Source organism: Chlorocebus sabaeus, chromosome 18 (genome assembly GCF_047675955.1).
Source record: "Chlorocebus sabaeus isolate Y175 chromosome 18, mChlSab1.0.hap1, whole genome shotgun sequence".
Classification (NCBI taxonomy): Eukaryota; Metazoa; Chordata; class Mammalia; order Primates; family Cercopithecidae; genus Chlorocebus; species Chlorocebus sabaeus.
In genome coordinates, this window is record NC_132921.1 from 10,591,403 (window position 1) to 10,610,662 (window position 19,260).

Consider the following 19,260-nt stretch of genomic DNA (forward strand, 5'->3'; position numbering starts at 1 on the left):
GATTCTGAAATCTCCAAAATAAGACACTTCTAAAGAAGTTGAAATGAGGAACACATTTGAATGTGCTATAAAGCTTAGTTGAAAAGCTTGAAAAGCAATAATGAAAAGTAATGGCAACTCTCATGAGTTAAACCCATTAATTTACACATACGGTACGCTTTAAATTGTTCCACAAAAAGAGCAAGGCTGTTATATGAGATTTTTAAAAGCAGTGCCCAAAACTGTATACAAGTCATCTTTGGACACCATGGACTTTTACACAAATTGCTTAGACGGCTTCCATCTGGGTTGTCTCATTTAAAGCACATTTGATAAGAGCTGTTGCCTGCTTTTCAGAAGAATCATTCTTGTAAACCTTGATTATACTTCAAAAGAGAATGTCCCTGGGCAGAAGGGTAGAGATTATGCACGTTTCATTTCTCTCTGCTTAAACTCTGTTGCCTCAAGGTAGTTATGTAACTTTCCCATCCGACTGACAATCTAGCTACAAAATCAAGACTGCCCGCACTGATAATCCCATTCTTTGTCGTTTGGCAAGTTATTTTACTTTTCTGTGCCTTGGTTTTCTTATTTGTAAAATGGGGACAATAATAGCCCCTACCTTGGAGAGTTGTTGGGAAGATTAAATATCATGAAACTGTCAAGAGCTCAGTAAATATGAGCCAAGCTGACAATGACACCACCTCTCTCCATTTATAAAAACTCCACTCGTTAACGATCTACCCTTTCAGGGGTTTGTGTGGTTTACATGAAATCATATTTGATATCACCTAGCATAATATCTTGTTCATAGAAGATTGCTCAATAAAATACCCTTCTTCGTATAAAAATTTTCAAACATATTATGCCTCCTCTCTTGCTATTCAGACCATGCAATCTATTTGAAATCAGGTAAGTGGTTCACTCCCACCCATTTACTGATTGGAAAAGTTACATGAACATGGAATGGCTGTTAAATTCTGAGCAGGGGTGAGATCTCCGGCTTCCTGACTCTTAGTGTCTCATTGCTTTCAGAAGGATGAATTCAAGTGCTGAGATCCAGGAAATAAGTAGGATTAGGAAATTCACTATTGGGATTTTTAATTTTACATACATCAGTTTATTTGACATGCCTCTAAAGAAGCTGGGACATGAATGTAGAGACAGCCTCAGACAGTAAAACTGATTATGCTCTACAATTTTTTGTTGTTTTTGCACAAAATGTGGGATTTTGGTAAATGTAAGAATGCTAGATTATCAAAAGTTTTGACAATTTAAAAAATGTTTTAAAAATAAATTTATAAATGGTAAATCATTCTCAAAGAATAGTTTCAACTCATCAGGATGGTGTTTATTAGAGTTACAGATACAAGCACAGGGTGTTTTCTTAGACATCTTTGAGCACATACAGAATCCTCAACTGGAAATGATAGAGCCATAGACAATGGATATTCTTCATATACACACTAGAGAGGAAACTTTCCATGTTTATTTGGAAGAATGAACCTTCCTGATGAATAAAAAAATAAGTACAGTTTTTGTCCTAGAGTTGTAATTGTAAGAAATATTGTTCTAAAATCATTTTACACATATGTAAAAGATATTGATAATGCTTATCATTAAACATATATGTAAAAGAAATACTATGTCACTGAGGGTTTGATAAACTTTTCTTGTATTATGAACAGCAAAACAAAAATAACACAAGTTCTAAACTCCCAACCAAACTAATATAGCAATGGCAATCAAAAAATTTTAACAGCACTCCCAAACTATCTTCCTAAATTAAATACAGGCATTGAACACACACACACACACACACACGCTTCAAATCTTAGCATAAATTCCTCTTATATAAACATAGTCATGTTCCCGAGTTTCAAAATATTGGGTGGTTCGAAGCTTGAAGCAACATATTTTCAGTTAGCATCTAGTAATTGTTGGAGAGCTGACAGGTGCTAGACCTTTCAAAGAGGTTCTTCACAACTGCCCACTACTGTGCTAGATGTGAAGGACATATTCAGGCTTAAATCAACATCAACTCTGCCGTTTATTCTCTGGCAAGTATAATTTTAAGGATGTTAATTTCCTGATGTTTCTTATCTTTTATTATCTTTCAAATTATCAAGTCTCTGCCGTATTCTGCTTGGCAGGCAGAGGAAAATAAAGGAAAAAACTTTTTCAAAATACATGTATTGAACCTATCATTAGGGATGGGGAACATTTAGTTGAAGGGCCATAGATGAGATTAAGAAAAATCAAAATAGAGATCAAGGAGAAAAAAGGCAATTGAACATTTTTCCCTCTAGGTTCTTCTTTGTAGTTTATAATTTGTGAAGCTTAGCCTAATACATACATTTTTGAGGGAAGTAATATGAGAAGCCATATATGGTCAACCAGATGCTCCTCTCTGTATGTGTTTGTGTTTATATACATACACATGACAGTTGAGCATCCGTGTGTTAAAATCTGTATTAACATTTGTATGTATTAACCTGGTTGTATTGACATTTCCCTGAACTAATACTATGTACTGTTTACTCCCTTCTGAATAAAATCAAATATATGTACAATTTGACATGCCTTTAATATCTATTCCCCACAAAATTTGATTAATACAGAACTCTGTTACCTCTTTTACTTAAAAAATTCAGTAGGGGAAGCTTGGAGAAAAATACAGAGACTGAATAGACATTTTAATTTCCACCAAATTTGAATTAAAGAGTGAAGCAATTCATTTTAATAAAACCATGGGTGGATTATACTCATCCAATGTAACATCTGGAAACTCTTGATCTTTTATCTTTTAGTAATTACTTGTACATATCTGGTAAAAAGTGATTAAATGGCTGATTTGGTGTATTCGCACTGTGAATCCTCTTTTGGATTTTAATTTGGGTGATGAAGAATTCGAATAGTAATGTAAATCTTGTTGCTCGCCTCTAGTCCAGCCAGTAGAATGCACCGTAAGAGAATCAGTGTAGTATTAACTGGCTTGAGAAAGCTAGTCCACATTAGGAAAGAGGCTGGGGCCTCATGGAGGAAAAAAGGTCTCTGAAAGGCTTCCGGACAGTTAGGGTAAGCTAGTTAGTAAGAACCGATTTGGGGCGGGAGGGTAAGTAGTAGGGTGGGTGTAGATGAGTATGTTTGGGTGTGGGCATCTCCTCTGCACTGGGCTGAGCTGAATACAGTCCTTCCATGAGTTCTGCAACCCTTGGGTTGGAAAAGAGGCTCTCGTTTGCTTTAGGCTACCTGCACCGAGCCATGTAAGGCATGGGAGAAGTGGTTTATCTGTTTAAGGTGCTATTCTTATTCACACTCACTGACGAGAAGAAAAAACTTTAATGAAGACTTAAGACTGAATTTTTTTCCTTGTATTAAAAACTTTGAGTTAAGCTTAGGTTTAGTTTTTCTAAAACCTTAGAAACTAGAAACCATTTATTAAAGCTATATGTATTATTTTCTTTTGAGACAGACTTTCTTGCTCTGTCGCCCAGGCTGGAGTGCAGTGGTGCAATCATGGCTCATTGCAACATCCGCCTCCCGGGTTCAAACTATTCTTGTGCCTCAGCCTCCTGAGTAGCTAGAATTACAGGTGTAAGCCACCATGCCTGGCTAATTCTTTTTTTTTTTGGTATTTTTAGTAGAGACGGGGTTTTGCCATGTTGGCCAGGCTGGTCTTGAACTCCTGGCCTCAAGTGATCTGCCTGCCTCAGCCTCCCAAAATGTGGGAATTACAGGAGTGAGCCACCATGCCTGGCCTAAAGCTAGATTTTTATAGTCCTTAGAACCAAACAAATTTCCCCAAGCACAGTAAGAACTCTGTAATAGTATTTCCAAGTCAACACTGGAATAAATAGGAGTAGGATAGCTTATCTGCCTCTGCCAGAAAAAAAACTTCATAGTGAGCGTTTGGTTTACAGTGGACTCAAACAACACAGTATGGACTGCACGGGTCCATTTATATGTGGATTTTCTTCCATCTCTACCACTCCTGAGAAAGTAAGACCAGCCTCTCCTCTTCCTCCTCCTCCTCCATCTACTCAATGATCCACCTCCACTTAATAGTAAATATATATTCTCCTCTTTATGATTTAACATTCTCTTTTCTCTAGGTTACTTTATTATAAGAATACACTATGTAATACATGTAAACCAAAATGTGCATTAATTGATTATATTATCAGAAAGGTTTCTAGTCAACAGCAGACTATTAAGTTTGGGGGTGTCAAAAGTTGTACATTGATTTTAATAATTTTGACTTTTTAAAATTAGATTCAGTGGGTACATGTGCAGGGTTGTTAGCTGGGTATATTGCATGATGCTGAGGTTATGGTTACGACTGATCTCGTCACCCAGGTGGTGAACATAGTACCCAATAGTTAATTTCCAACCCTTGCCCTCCTCCTCCTTCAGTGTCTATTACGGCCGTACTTATGTCCATGTGTAACCAATGTTTAGCTCCCACTTATGAGAACATGCAGTACTTGGTTTTCTGTTCAATTTGCTTAGGCTAATGGCCTCTGGCTGTATCCATGTTGCTACAAAGGACCTGACTTCACTCTTTTATGGCTGTGTATTCCATGGTGTATATGTACCACAATTTCTTTATCCAATCCACTGTTAATGGGCACCTAGGTTGATTTCATGTCTTTGCTATGGTATACACTGGTTTTAGCTGTGCAGGGGTGGGGTAGGCACCTCAACCCCCATGTTGTTCAAGGGTCAACTGTACTTTATTAATAGTTAATTATTGAATGTTGACATCTTATGTTGATGATCTCATTTAATGATATCATGAGAGGTAATACTATCTATCTTTTAGAGATCAAGGAATAAGCTTAGAAAGGTTGAGTAAATTGCCCAAAAATCACGTCAGTAGTGGTAAAGTTAATATTCAAACTCACATCTATTTGACTCCAAAACTCAATATTTTAATCTCTATGGGTAACATCTTCAAGATAATTGAGCCCCAAAATTTGTTTGATAAAATCTTTCATAAAATTACTGCCTCACGATCCAGTGGAATAAGGTTTATAAACAAACACATTCATATAATATAGACACAAATGTCTCTGGGAGCACGGAAAAGGTGATTAATTAAGAATGCAGGATGTGAGGAACATTTCACAGTGGGAATATTTCATGCATTTTTTTTAAGATGTCTGCTTTAGGGAATAACCAATTTATTTATCTCTAAAAACTGACATCCAGGGAGACATTTCCTGCCTTTGACTTACACCTTTCTTAAGGTATGGGCATGCAATAAATGTTTATAAATAAGGTTTAATAGAAGTGTTTCTTCTAGAAAGTGGCTCATGTTTTAAGGGCTGTTGCCAAATGGCTACCAGGCTTTACTTCTGTTGCAAATTTCTGTATTTTTAAAAACTAGCTACCAGAGACTTTTTATTAGCTTTGTAACTTGAAAAAATAGAAAATTTCAACAGAAGCAATTTTTATATAATGCAGTTTGAACGGACAGTAGAGAAGGACAGAAGGTCATTGCTGAGCAAAGAGGAAACAACATCTTTGATTTACCTCCTTAATCTATGGCAGAACTCTACCATTTTCTGAAGGTTATCTCTAATTCTAATTGCCTATTTCCATCCTGTCCTTCTGAGAAATTGAAGCCACAGACACCCTTTCCGTGAGTGTCAAATGCCTTCTGGTGATTAGGTATGCTTCTGTGCCGACATTGGTGGTCTGTAGCTTAATTACGGATATGTAGGGGCAAAGGTGGCCTTTGGATATTAATCAGTGTTATTGAAAGGAGAACTCCTAAAGCTACCACCTTTACAAATGGTATATCCAATTATTCTTGATTCAAAGAGTGTAATTGCTCGAGTTGTTTTTTAAAAAAGGAAAAAAAGTATATTCCACATTATTGTGTGTGAAAATAAGGGATCATCATATGTATTAGTCCGTTCTCATGCTGCTATTACGAAATACCAGAAACAGTAATTTATAAAGAAAAGAGGTTTAATTGGCTTACAGTTCTGCATGGCTGGGAAGGCCTCAGGAAACTTACAATCACGGCGGAAGGGGACACAATCATGTGTTTCTTCACATGGTGGCAGGAGAGAGAATTGGAGCATGAAGGGGAAAAAGCCCCTTATAAAACCATCAGATCTCATGAGAACTCCCCTCACTCTCACAAGAACAGCACGGGGGAACTGCCTCCATTACCTTAGGACCTCCCATGAGGTCCCTCCCCCAACATGTGGAGATTACAATTTAGATTACAATTCAAGATGAGATTTGGGTGAAGACAGAGCCAGACCATATCATACATCAGAAAAAGTTCAGTCATCACATGCAGTCCCATAAACCTGCTCACTGGGCACTGTGTTCAGATCATATTTCTTGACCCTCGTTCTCACCATTAGTTTATAGAAGATGATGAACTAACACAAGGGAAAGGAGCAGGTGTAGAGAGATTTTGAGCCATCATGTTAAAGGGGCAGATCTATAGCATTTTACAGTCCTTCCTGTGTTCATGAAAATAAGGACTAGTAGTAGCAAGTATTTGTGCTCAGTCAAAATGATCCTAAAGCAAAAAGCAGAAATGCCAACAAAGACCTCACCTTGTGCAAGAAGGGCCTGGGGCTCACATGTGGTACTAGACACGATTCCTTTATATACAAGAGAATTTTTCTCAGGTCCACCCTTATGGCAGAGGATGTGGTCCTGATGTTGCATATTTCCATGTATGCTTTATAACGCATTGCTAATTCATTTTAGAATTCAATAGGATTTACTGAGTGCCTGCAGTACACCTGGTACTGTCAATGGCTCTTACTGGTTTGATTTGTCATTTTCAATAAATGCTTGTCATCTTCACAAATCCTGACTTAAAAACTCTGCTGTATAGGCTGTCATCTAAATGTCTGATGGTGATTAAAAGTCAAGGTGTGAGCCCTAAAAGTAAGGAAACTCAGTAATCTGATTTCTTTCTTTTTACCCCTTCCTGTGCCCCCCCCAACCTCTCCGTGTCTTTTTTTTTAATGAATATTCCTCGGGGCTTTCAAAACATTTCCTACTACATTTCCCAATGCCTTGGAAATACAATTGTATGAATATTAATACAAGTAGTATGTATTTACTTCTGAGTTGAGAGTTTAAAATTATGTTCATCCCTTTATGGTTTAGATTTCCTTAAGTCTAGAGACAACATCTCTAGTATGAGCATGATATAAACATTTTTTCTTGAGTACAGAGGAAGTTAGAGAACTATAAATTAAAAAATCACTTTCTAATACAAATCAACCATCCTTATGATAATGTGGCAGAAAAGAAAAGGAATGTCTGTTTACCACTTTTGCAAGAAGAGGTGGCATAACTCAACCTGCTGCAAACCACTTAGGGACAGATTTTTAAACAGTTGCTGCCAAGTACTTAGAACATGTGCTTGTTAGAAGCTAATTATTCCCTTTTTCACTCTTGATTCCAGACTACTAGAATACAATAGGGAAATCACATTAACTTATTCTTTCAGAGCACCCTTCTGGGAGTAGCCTGCAAAGATTAGGCAGATTGTATTGGAGATTCTTATTCTCCAAAAACGAAGGTAGATGCAGGATCTCCGTCAGGATACGTCAGTCTTTAAGGGTGTATCTAGCAATGAATGCGAGAAATGAATACAGCAAAACTGAGCTAAGTCAAAGCTTTGAGGCTTACAGGCAATTGAAGTTACAAGTAAGTCTTACTATAGAATGAAATTTGTTTTTACGTCATGCTTTTTAAAAAAATTGAGTACATGTGTTGCTTATGAATCTTAATCTCTTCAACTTTATATGAAAGTTTCCCTTGGCCGGGCGCGGTGGCTCAAGCCTGTAATCCCAGCACTTTGGGAGGCTGAGACGGGTGGATCACGAGGTCAGGAGATCGAGACCATCCTGGCTAATACGGTGAAACCCCATCTCTACTAAAAATACAAAAACTAGCCGGGCGAGGTGGTGGACGCCTGTAGTCCCAGCTACTCGGGAGGCTGAGGCAGGAGAATGGCGTAAACCCAGGAGGCGGAGCTTGCAGTGAGCTGAGATCCGGCCACTGCACTCCAGCCTGGGCGTCAGAGCGAGACTCCGTCTCAAAAAAAAAAAAAAAAAGTTTCCCACTTTTGTTTTCTGAATGAGGTCTGCTAATTCATATTGATCCCAGCTTCACCTAAAAAAAATTTGAAAATTCTAAAAATATTTTCATTCCTCAGTGCTACCTGCAGTTTACTTCACAATGATACATTCCCACCTTGCCAGACTTTTACTTTGATTTGGTAATATCAGTGATGACAGTTGGCTGACGGTATTGTACTTTTTGTAAAGAAGAGGTAATGACACTTTAAGGAGCACAGCTGAAAAAGGGATTCAAAATAACTAGACTTAAAAAATTATTTAAGACAGGGTCTTGCTGTTTAGCCCAGGCTCCAGTGCAGTGGTATGATCATGGCTCACTGCAGCCTCAACTTCCCAGGCTCAGTGACCCTCCCATCTTAGCCTCTAGAATAGCTAGGACTACAGGCGTGCACCATCATACCCTGCAATATTCACTCACTCACAGATAGAGCCTCACTATATTGCCAAGACTGGTCTCAAACTCCTGGGCTCAAGCAGTCCTTCTGCCAAATCGCGGGCTTGGCCCTCTTCCAAGTTGAACCCTCTCCCCCTCCACCTCCCCCTCTCCTCTTTTCTGTTCCAAAACTTTTTAATAAATGCTCACTTCTGCTCTGAAACTTGCCTAGGTCTCTCCTATCTGCCTTATGCCCCTCAGTAGAATTCTTTCTTCTGAGGCGGCAAGAACTGAGGCTGCTGTAGACCCATATGAATTTGCCACCGGTAACTTGGGTAACTCGGATGTCTGCCACTGCTAACATATTTGGTCCACATGACTGATACCTTCCTAGTGGCCATTGAGCTTCAGACAATCTTCAGTGAGGAAAACCGTACTCTCAATATTTACGAGTCACCCTTCTAGAGGGGACCTCTGCACTGCCCATCGGTGGGACAAGACAGTGGGGTAAAATCCTGGCCATGTCTCCCTTGGACCCGGCTGGATACCACTTTCATCAACTGATGCAGCCAACTCAGCCCTGCCGGGTAGCAATGAGCCAAAATCCACCGAACCACAACCACCCCTCTGTCAGCAGGAAGAAGTTACAGAAGACAGACCTTCATCCATTTTGCCCCAAAGATTTGAAGTTCTGGACTCTTGAGGTGAGTAATGTTACAGCAGGAAGCTAGCCATGTATGAACAGGGCAAGAGAGAGAAGCCCTCTCCCAACATACACCAGGAGTGTTGGGCAACAATCAGCTGATGGTCAGGTGGTTGTTAACAAGCAGAGAGCAAGGAGCCTCAGTTTTTTTTTTGCTAGGTGCTAGTCCCTAATGGAATCAGAGCAGAATAAAACTACTGAAAATAAGGAAAAAATAAAAAGAAGAAATTCAGAACCTCAGCACCCTTCCATGAACAGGTACGTTTTTCACAAAACTACATTTAAAAGTTTAGTTGTCCACCGAGTATGGTAACTTATCCCTGTAATCCCAGCACTTTGAAAGTTTGACTTTTCTTTCCCAGAACAGAAGTAAGAGTTGATTAAAAAGCTTTAGAACAGCAAGGAAAAACGAAGAGGAAAGAAAAAAGTTCACCTTGAGGAGACAGCAAAACAGGCGCCTTCAGAAAGCAAGTGCGCAGCTTGGCCTCTGTGACTTCGGGTTTTATACGTTGGTATACTTCCGGGATCTTGCCTGACTTCTGCCTACTCCTGAAATCTTATTGGAAGCTGCTGATCAATTTCAGGTGTTTTCTATCCATGAAGAGCATGCCTTTCCCTGTGCTGGCTGTGACCAATTGTTACTCCTCCTGAAATCTTATTGGGAAGCGGCTGATCAGTTTCAAGTGTTTTCTATCCATTAAGAGCGTGCCTTTCCCTGCTGCTTGCTGTGACCAGTTGTTATTCCTGAAATCTTATTGAAAGCTAAAGTAATAGGGGGTTTGATATTGAGATATTGCGGGAGGTTTTATGTTAATGATAGTGGTGATGAAATTGTTAGCTCCTAAAATAGAGGAGATGCCTGCTAGGTGAAGCGAGAAGATAGTTAGGTCTACGGAGGCTCCTGGGTGGGAGAAATTCCCTGCTAAAGGCGGGTACACTGTTCAGCCTGTCCCAGCGCCGGCTTCTACTATGGCGGATGCTAGTAGTAGTAGAAAGGAGGGGGGAAGGAGTCAGAAGCTTATGTTATTTAGGCGACGGAATGCTATGTCAGGAGCACCAATTATCAGAGGGACTAATCAATTTCCGAAGCCTCCAATTATGATCGGTATAACTATGAAGAAAATTATAACGAATGCATGGGCTGTGACAATAACATGAAGAGCATGAAGAGCGTGCCTTTCCCTGGTGCTGGCTGTGACCAATTGTTACTCCTCCTGAAATCTGATTGGGAAGCTGCTGATAAGTTTCAGATGTTTTCTATCCATTAAGAGCGTGCCTTTCCCTGGTGTCGGCTGTGACCAATTGTTACTCCTCCTGAAATCTGATTGGGAAGCTGCTGATAAGTTTCAGATGTTTTCTATCCATTAAGAGCGTGCCTTTCCCTGGTGCTGGCTGTGACCAATTGTTACTCCTCCTGAAATCTTATTGGGAAGCTGATCAGTTTCAGATGTTTTCTACCTATTAAGAGCGTGCTTTTCCCTGGTGCCGGCTGTGACCAGTGATTACTCCTGAACTCTTATTGGAAGCTGCTGATCAGTTTCAGGTGTTTTCTATCCATGACGCGAGTGCCTTTCCCTGGTGCTGGCTGTGACCAATTGTTACTCCTGAAATCTTATTGAAAGCTAAAGTAATAATTGGTCACAGCCGGCCCCAGGGAAAGGCACCCTCTTCATAGGTAGAAAACATCTGAAACTGATCAGCAGCTTCCCAATCAGATTTCAGGAGGAGTAACAATTGGTCACAGCCGGCACCAGGGAAAGGCACGCTCTTCATGCTCTTCATGTTATTGTCACAGTCCATGCATTCGTTATAATTTTCTTCATAGTTATACCGATCATAATTGGAGGCTTCGGAAATTGATTAGTCCCTCTGATAATTGGTGCTCCTGACATAGCATTCCGTCGCCTAAATAACATAAGCTTCTGACTCCTTCCCCCCTCCTTTCTACTACTACTAGCATCCGCCATAGTAGAAGCCGGCGCTGGGACAGGCTGAACAGTGTACCCGCCTTTAGCAGGGAATTTCTCCCACCCAGGAGCCTCCGTAGACCTGACTATCTTCTCGCTTCACCTAGCAGGCATCTCCTCTATTTTAGGAGCTATCAATGTCATCACCACTATCATTAACATAAAACCTCCCGCAATATCTCAATATTAAACCCCCTATTACTTTAGCTTTCAATAAGTTTTCAGGAATAACAACTGGTCACAGCCAGCACCAGGGAAAAGCACGCTCTTAATGGATAGAAAACACTTGAAACTGATCAGCAGCTTCTCAATAAGATTTCAGGAGGAGTAACAATTGGTCACAGCCGGCACCAGGGAAAGGCACGCTCTTAATGGACAGAAAACACTTGAAACTGATCAGCAGCTTCCCAATAAGATTTCAGGAGGAGTAACAATTGGTCACAGCCAGCACCAGGGAAAGGCACGCTCTTCATGGATAGAAAACACCTGAAATTGATCAGCAGCTTCCAATAAGATTTCAGGAGTAGGCAGAAGTCAGGCAAGATCCCGGAAGTATACCAACGTATAAAACCCGAAGTCACAGAGGTCAAGCTGCGCACTTGCTTTCTGAAGGCGCCTGTTTTGCTGTCTCCCAAGATGAACTTCTCTTTTCTTTCCTTTTCGTTTTTCCTTACTGTTCTAAAGCTTTTTAATCAACTCTTACTTCTGTTCTGGGAAAGAAAAGTCAAACTTTCAATAGTGCTGGGATTACAGGGATAAGCCACCAAACTCGGTGGATAACTAGACTTTTAAGTGTAGTTTTGTGAAAAACGTACCTGTTCATGGAAGGGTGCTGAGGTTCTGAATTTCTTTTTATTTTTTCCTTATTTTCAGTAGTTTTATTCTGCTCTGATTCCATTAGGGACTAGCACCTAGCAAAAAAAAAAAAATTGAGGGTCCTTGCTCTCTGCTTGTTTTGACTATCACAACAGAACAAAAGAATACAATGACCATTATCAAAGTACAACATTTTAATCCATCTGTTATGTGCCTGCCTGTCAATCTATTCCCTTATCTGGATACTTAAATTTTTATATAATAGGGAGATGTATACAGGGTGGTAAAATATTCTGAGAAGCACACAGTACAGAAAGTAAACCCACAGTATAGTAAAATGTAATTTCCGTTGAATATATTTTATAGTAGTTAATGCATATTCTGTAAAAAACTATGCCACCAACCAACCAGAGAAGCATGAAATATTGAGACTAAGTAAACTGAAAAGGCATGTCAAGCCCTTGACTTTGCTGGAAGTTAATATCAGTGAGATAAAAGTATTTCAGTTATTACATCTGTGCTACATATAAATCAACATCTTCAAGAGGTCTTTGGCAATGTTTTAGGATATTCCAGTGCATTCTAATTTTTTATTGGATGCATAAGAAATTATTGCAGAAATTGTGTATCAGTCTAAATCTTAGCTGTCTTCAGAAAACGTTTCCTTTATACTACCATGAAAGCAATAGTTTTTTTTTCTGGAATTATAGGCCAAACCCCTTGACAAAAACGAGTTGTCCATTATACTACTTCTGACCTATTTCCATATTTTTTGTATTAAAAGCATTAATATCTCACTTTTTGCTTAGAAATTTGATGTTTAAATGAAACTATTTTATAGTTTTCAGGCAAATATATTTACCTGTATGTTTAACCTTATTACAAGCATATTTTTGAATTATTTTCATCACAGAAATGGGCAAGGTTAATTTTGCATGATCATGACTCGGGGCAGCTTGTGTGTGGCTGCTGGCATCTGAAGAGGGAAATAAAAGCATGAGACGCTTGTCTTCTGATTCTTGAAATTACCAGCCCAGTCCCCACTCCTCGGCTTTTCTCAATGCTCTAATCCTTATTCTATTAAATATTTTCGCACACAAATAACGAAGATACTGTTAAATACAGGCAGTCAAGTTGGCCCATAAAAGTCCCTTTAAAATATAACATGTCATTGCCTTCAGTAAGTGACTAAAATCATTTCAACTGCTTTGCCTTGTAGAACATATATTTAACTGTTAATTTCCATGATAGAACTCCCTTAGTTCGGAAACCCTGGCAAGGAAATATTGCTATAAGAAGACGTCACTTCAGTTCGCTTGCAACAAATTTTTTTGTCAAAACTTACAGCATTGTTAATAGTGAGCAAAAGCTAATGTGTGGAAAAAAGGTCTGAATGCCTACCCAGAAGGTCAAAATTGGTCATTCTTTCCCTAGATATTTATTGGATGCTCATTACATTCAAGCCTATGGTGCTCAGTAAATGTTTGTTGGATGAGTAAATGCTCTCGGCTGTGTGGGTTTCAGCCTTATTTTCTTAGTTTCTTGTTTCCTCCAGTGTTGGCCAGCTGTTAGTTGCTTGTAGTCAAATATTTTATTTGAAGGGTAAGATGATTCAGTTTAAAACAAAAGGGAAGGAACGGGAAGACAACTGCCGAAGCTGGGTTGTCGACTGCTGTTAGTCAAAAATCTGCTAGCTATTAGATTCATCTGGCAAGCTATTCCTATGCTAGTTAATTGAGCATTTATCATTAGAAAAACTACAAAGGCAAAGTATCTACATGTGGCCCCTTCTACCCTGCATCCTCTCCAAATGGTTTCTATATTGAGGCTTTGACTAAACTTGAAGACTTTCATGGGTAGGTTTATGTACCAGTTTATGGCAGAGCCTTAAAGCCTGAAGCCAGCCTCCTGAACTGATATTTGAGTCCTTTCAAGGAAAAAGATGCGAAAAAAGATCCTTCATAAAACACAGCATGAAGCAGACCTCCACATCAGCTTTTAATTTCTGATAACGTGCTCGGTATAATGTTTTAGTCAAGTTCTTGTGCCAAATTGGGTCCTTAGCCCTCACAGTAATCTTTGGAATTTTTTTTACCATGAGTGTAGGAAATGATAGCTTTTTAAAAGCCACTGTAAATCTCGGCTTCCACTGCTGCCAGTGACAGCTGATAAAGGGGAATGGGAGGAAAAGCAAGCAATGCAAATACAAAGCAATTTGCATGAGTCAGTCCACCTGGAGGAAGCTAATGGAGGTGCTGCTTTCCTACTTTAAGGTGACTTGCCTTGCAAACTGTAGATCTCACCAACGCTGTTCTGACGAGTGATGTGATGCCAGTACGCGCTGCGAGGAAGAGATATTGATTTGGATAACGTCATTGGTTCAGTCAAGCTTGTCTGAAGCTAAAAGAGAAAAGAAAATGTGTTTTAGGCCTTGTTGAAAACTGAAATCTGCCCATTTAAATGTTCAGGGTTAAATGAGTGACAGATGATAGAATCTGCTGTAGATACCTGCATGATCCCCTGTATAAGGATAACTTTTAAAGTAAAATCGTTACTCAAAAATGTGAAAGGAATACTTGTAAACAATTCAATCTAACTCATTCAGAGAACACTAAGATGGTACGAATGATTCCAATGACTTGTAGCAACATGATCAATTGTAGTCACTCCACCCAACAGTTAAATTTCTATGGACAAGAATTATTTGCGTTACTCTCGGCTTTCTACAATTTACAGAGTTGTAAAGTAACTCAGAATAAAGGTGCCAGCCCCTTCAGAAGCAGAGACCCATGAAAGGTTTACAGAATACCCATTTTTTACCCATTTCAATCTCTCAAAATTTTGCCTTACATGTCCTCCCAACCTTACACAACGGATATTTTCTCAAATAGACCTTTTTCCTTGCTCCTGTGATAGAATCTTGTACATATTAAGGTATTCTCTGAGAAACACTGATTAAAATATTTCGAATAAACATGCCAATTTTAAGGATAGCTGAGAAGATTCACACAATATCACGTACTCGGCTACGTGATTAGTTCAAAGAAAATAAGTTTACATTGTGTTTTCAAGAAATAGCTTTATTTTTAATGCACAAGAAGTTTCAAGAAACATGCAGAAATGGTTTTTAGTCTTGGCGCACATGTCTCTGACCCAGCCTGAGGAAATGTTTACTTTTGACAATGAGTAATCCTCTAATAAAATCTCATTTTCTCTTTGATGCCTGACTCCTGGCAAAACAGTTGCAAAGATGATCTGTCAAATCTAGGCTTTGCGTGCCTTGCTGCTACTGTGGTGTGTCCACGGTGCTCCTGCAGAGTCCCTGCCCGGCCGTTGATGCTTGGATGGATCACATAATTCTACATCCAGCATTGGATTTGACTCTTGCCACCCTTCATAGAAGATGCTATCAGGAAAGTACCGATATGACACAACAGGTCGTTCAAGGCCACATAAAACTAAGAGGTTCTTACATTTTAATAGAAAGTTGGAATTAAAGAGCTTGCACATATTTCATTTTACTTAGTGGTAAGACATTTCTGGAGCTGCTACGTTCTTGTCACAAAAGTGCCATACTCAGTCTATTTAAAAGTCTGGCACTGTTAAGGTATCTTTTTTTTTTTTTAAGATGGCTCCAAATGGTAACTTTGCAGCCATTCTTTGTTTTTTCAAAATTTGGTTGGTAGACTTCAAAGTTTTCCTGCTTATTACATAAACAGGTGAACTATCCACATCCACATCCTGTGGTTGGTGTTTATAGGGGTGGGGTTCTACGGAGACAAGCTTCTGGGTTATCATAGAGCAGTGCTTTCAGAATCTTTTGGGTGGTCTGGTAACAATAATAATGGCAGGAGATAGCCAAATACCTAGGCAGATAGTGTCCCCGGAGAACCTCGGACCCACCCAGGTCATTGTACATAGGGGACTTGTCTAAACATGCCCACGGTAAAAAAAGTCCCTTAACACATGTGCAGTAAAGGAAAATGAATGTAGGGTGGCTCAGACTATAAGGGCCCATGTGCACACTGGAAAAAATGGGTTGGAGACACCAGGAATTAACACCTTATGCAGGGGAGGAGAAGCCTGGCCCCTTCAGCTCCTGTGTTGGTGGCCTGGTGCTCAATCTGAGGTGGGAGCTGGCTGGCGGGACAGCTCTTTTTGCTGAGAGCTCCCCTTTTGCTTAAATTCTACTTTCCTCACCCTTCAATGTGTTTGCATGCCTTACTTTTTCCTGGTTGTGAAACGAGAACCTGGATTTAGCTGAACTAAGGAACCAAAAAACCTGCATCAACAATGGGTGTTTCCAGTTTTACCCTGGAGCTAACAGCGCGGGGGGGACTCTGCAAGTAGGGCTATGCACATTGAAAACATGCCTTACACCCTCATGGATGGAAGTCCACCCCCACAAAGAACTAGAGGCAAGGCTCATTTTATGAAAGCATTATTGGGAGAAAAGATAGGACTTTTGTCTTTAAAGCCAATTTCCCATATGAGGCATAAACTTAATTAAACACATAAATCTTCAATTCATGTCAGCAATGCCCATTAATAACAATCCATAGATTGTCTCATATTAATCACGGTTCTGTCTACTCTTCCTTTTTCTAATTTGTTTATTACTCAGCATACAGTAGATCACTGGTAAATTAATCTTTCCAAAATGTGATGAAAGTGCTTTTTCTTTTATGCTGGGAGACATTTTTCTTCCCAAATGGTCAGTTTTTAAGCATCAGGAAAATAGTGAGCATTTTTGTTTGCTGGAAATATAGTTGGAAGCCACTGGATAATTCTTCCACATGATTTCCTTCTGAATCTCCCTGTATTTGACACCTCAAGTTTCTCACTTTCCCTCTTCATTTTCATGTTCTAGGATGCTTTTAATGATATTCTATTTATTCCTTAGGTTTCTCTCTATTCTACTTGCATAACTTATTGCTGAAAAATGGAAAATTTATGTTCAAAAAATTGATTATGGATTTTCTTGATCTTTGCTAGGGATACAGATCTAGTCTCCCATTTCTCAATGTCTAGATGTTCCCCTGGATTTTAGAATAGTCCATTCCCCATGTGTACCTTTTTGTATTGAGTACTGCTATAGACTGAACTGTTTCCGCACAAATTCACATGTTAAAGCACTAACCCCCAAATGACTATATTTGAAGATAAGGCTTTTAAAGAGGTTAATGAAGGTTAAAGGCGGACATAAGGGTGGGGACCATAATCAAATAGGACTCGTGCCCTTAGATGAAGAGGAAGAGACCCAGGGATAAATATTCAGAGAAAAGGTCATTAAGGACACAGCAAGGAAGCACCCATGTAAAAGTTGAGAAGGCCTCAGGAGAAACCAACCCTGCAGGCATCTTGATTTTTTTTTTTTTTTTTTTTTTGCACTTCCAGCCTCCAGAACTGAGAATTTCTGCTGTTCAACCCATCCAGTTTGTGGTATTTTGTTATAGCAAGCTGAGCAAATTAATGAGTACTGTCATGGGGAATCTAAGTGGTGTACAATCTGTCTGATTTAACAAGCAATTTTTTATTTTGTTATGAACTTTAAGCAATGTATTAGAAATTGACCTGTTTGATTTGTGCAATGACTAAGACAGTATTTCAAGCACACTTGATAATTTTTTTTTTTTTTTTGAAATAGCGTCTCACTCTGTTGCCCAGGCTGGAGTGTGGTGCAATCTTGGCTTGCTGCAACCTCTGCCTCCCAAGCTCAAGCAATTCTGCCACCTCAGCCTCGCGAGTAGCCTGGATTACAGGTGTAAAACTTTTGATGACAGGCTTCAACAAGAGGACACACATCCTTAACTATTTAATTAAAACTCATCCTTAACTATTTTCATATTATAATAATGCTTCAATTAAAAGCATTAAAAAGCTTAAAATGCTATAGTAATTTCTTAATTGAAAAAGCAATGCATCAATTTGACCAGGAGGAGTTTTAGGATCATAAAAGCATGTATATAAAAAAAGGCAATTTGTATTTATATTGCAAATAGTTATAAAACATTGAGATTTCTAAACAATGTATTTTAAGAAATTAAACAAGATGGATACATGTGTTCGAAGTTTTCATTCCTTCTCTGCAACGGTCTGCTGTATTTTTTTTTTTTGTGTGTGTGGACTTAGTTTAAAAAACTCAGCTATGCAAAATTCTGCGATCTTTGTGCCAGAATTCCCTTGGTATTTATAAGACTTATTTCCTACAGGCGATGCTTCTCCTTTTCGCATAGGGTCAGGATTTAGAAAGAATGCTCTAGCATATATGCAGAAATCAACTAGACTAGGAAGCATTTAGTTCTTGATACACTTGCCATCACTTTTTGCCATTTTTCGCTCTAACTCTGTCTTGCTTCTATTCTTTTGAAACAGCAGTCAGTTTTCTAGCATATGAGCGATGAATTGGGAGTTACTTAGCATCTGGAAAGAGGGTAGAGATCACAGCTAAAGTAAGCCTGGAGAGCAGTTCAAATATTTGTGCTTTGAGAGAGGGACAACTGACACATCTCATCACAAAGCCAACAGTCTAAGAAAATAGCCCCAAAGTGTGCCATATGGAGACTGCATTTTGAAACCCTTGTTTGAATATAACACAGATGAGAATTATGCTGTCCTCAAGGTGATGAGAAAAGACCCTTCTCCCCAACCAGAAAAGAAGTTTAGATTTAGACGGCTCTCGGAAAGATAGAAACAAGAGTGGGTTCTTTGTGGTTTTCCCATTTAGGCAATATATAAATAAATGAGATTTGTAGATGATATCAGAGATTCCAACTCTTATGTCTCTCCTCCCCTAAACTTTGGAAGATTCTTTTGAACACACTTCATTGGAAAAGTCATTTTTAGGAAACAATTCTTCCTGTGTCACTCTGGCTTTGCACTTACTATATTTTCAATTATGTTTGTACAGCAAACAGCCTCAAGATAGAAATGTCTTCCTCCAGGAAACAGATCTGCCCTCTGCCTGAACAGGACAGTACAGATCCTGTCTTCCTCCAAGGAAAAGGCTGGGCAGGGTTGCTAGTTAGCCCCCCGATAAGATTGGGAGTTGCTAACTCGGATCCCTTGGCTGGGGCAACATGCAGCAGCATCCACCCTGGCTGCTCCACGTGACTGTGGGACCTAGGGACCAGGGAAACCTGTGGAAGCATGAAACTTATGATGCTCACTGTGCCTCAGAAATAAAGTCCTCTGTCTCTGACTCAGTTTTTTGTTTTCTGCCAACATCCATGAAACTAATAGGCAAGGGAAGCAGGGCTGGTAGCATCTTTCCTGCTTTTGCTAATCTGTCTC

General features: G+C 39.3%; 1 protein-coding gene across 1 annotated transcript in view; it reads right to left on the reverse strand.

Moving 5' to 3' along the window:
- Positions 1–19,260, reverse strand: part of DOK6 (docking protein 6) — a 435,054-nt gene that overhangs the window by 79,147 nt on the left and 336,647 nt on the right. The window contains exon 7 of the mRNA XM_008013818.3: positions 14,250–14,367. Coding sequence (XP_008012009.1) covers positions 14,250–14,367 — 118 coding nt within the window. The remainder of the gene's footprint in view (positions 1–14,249; positions 14,368–19,260) is intronic.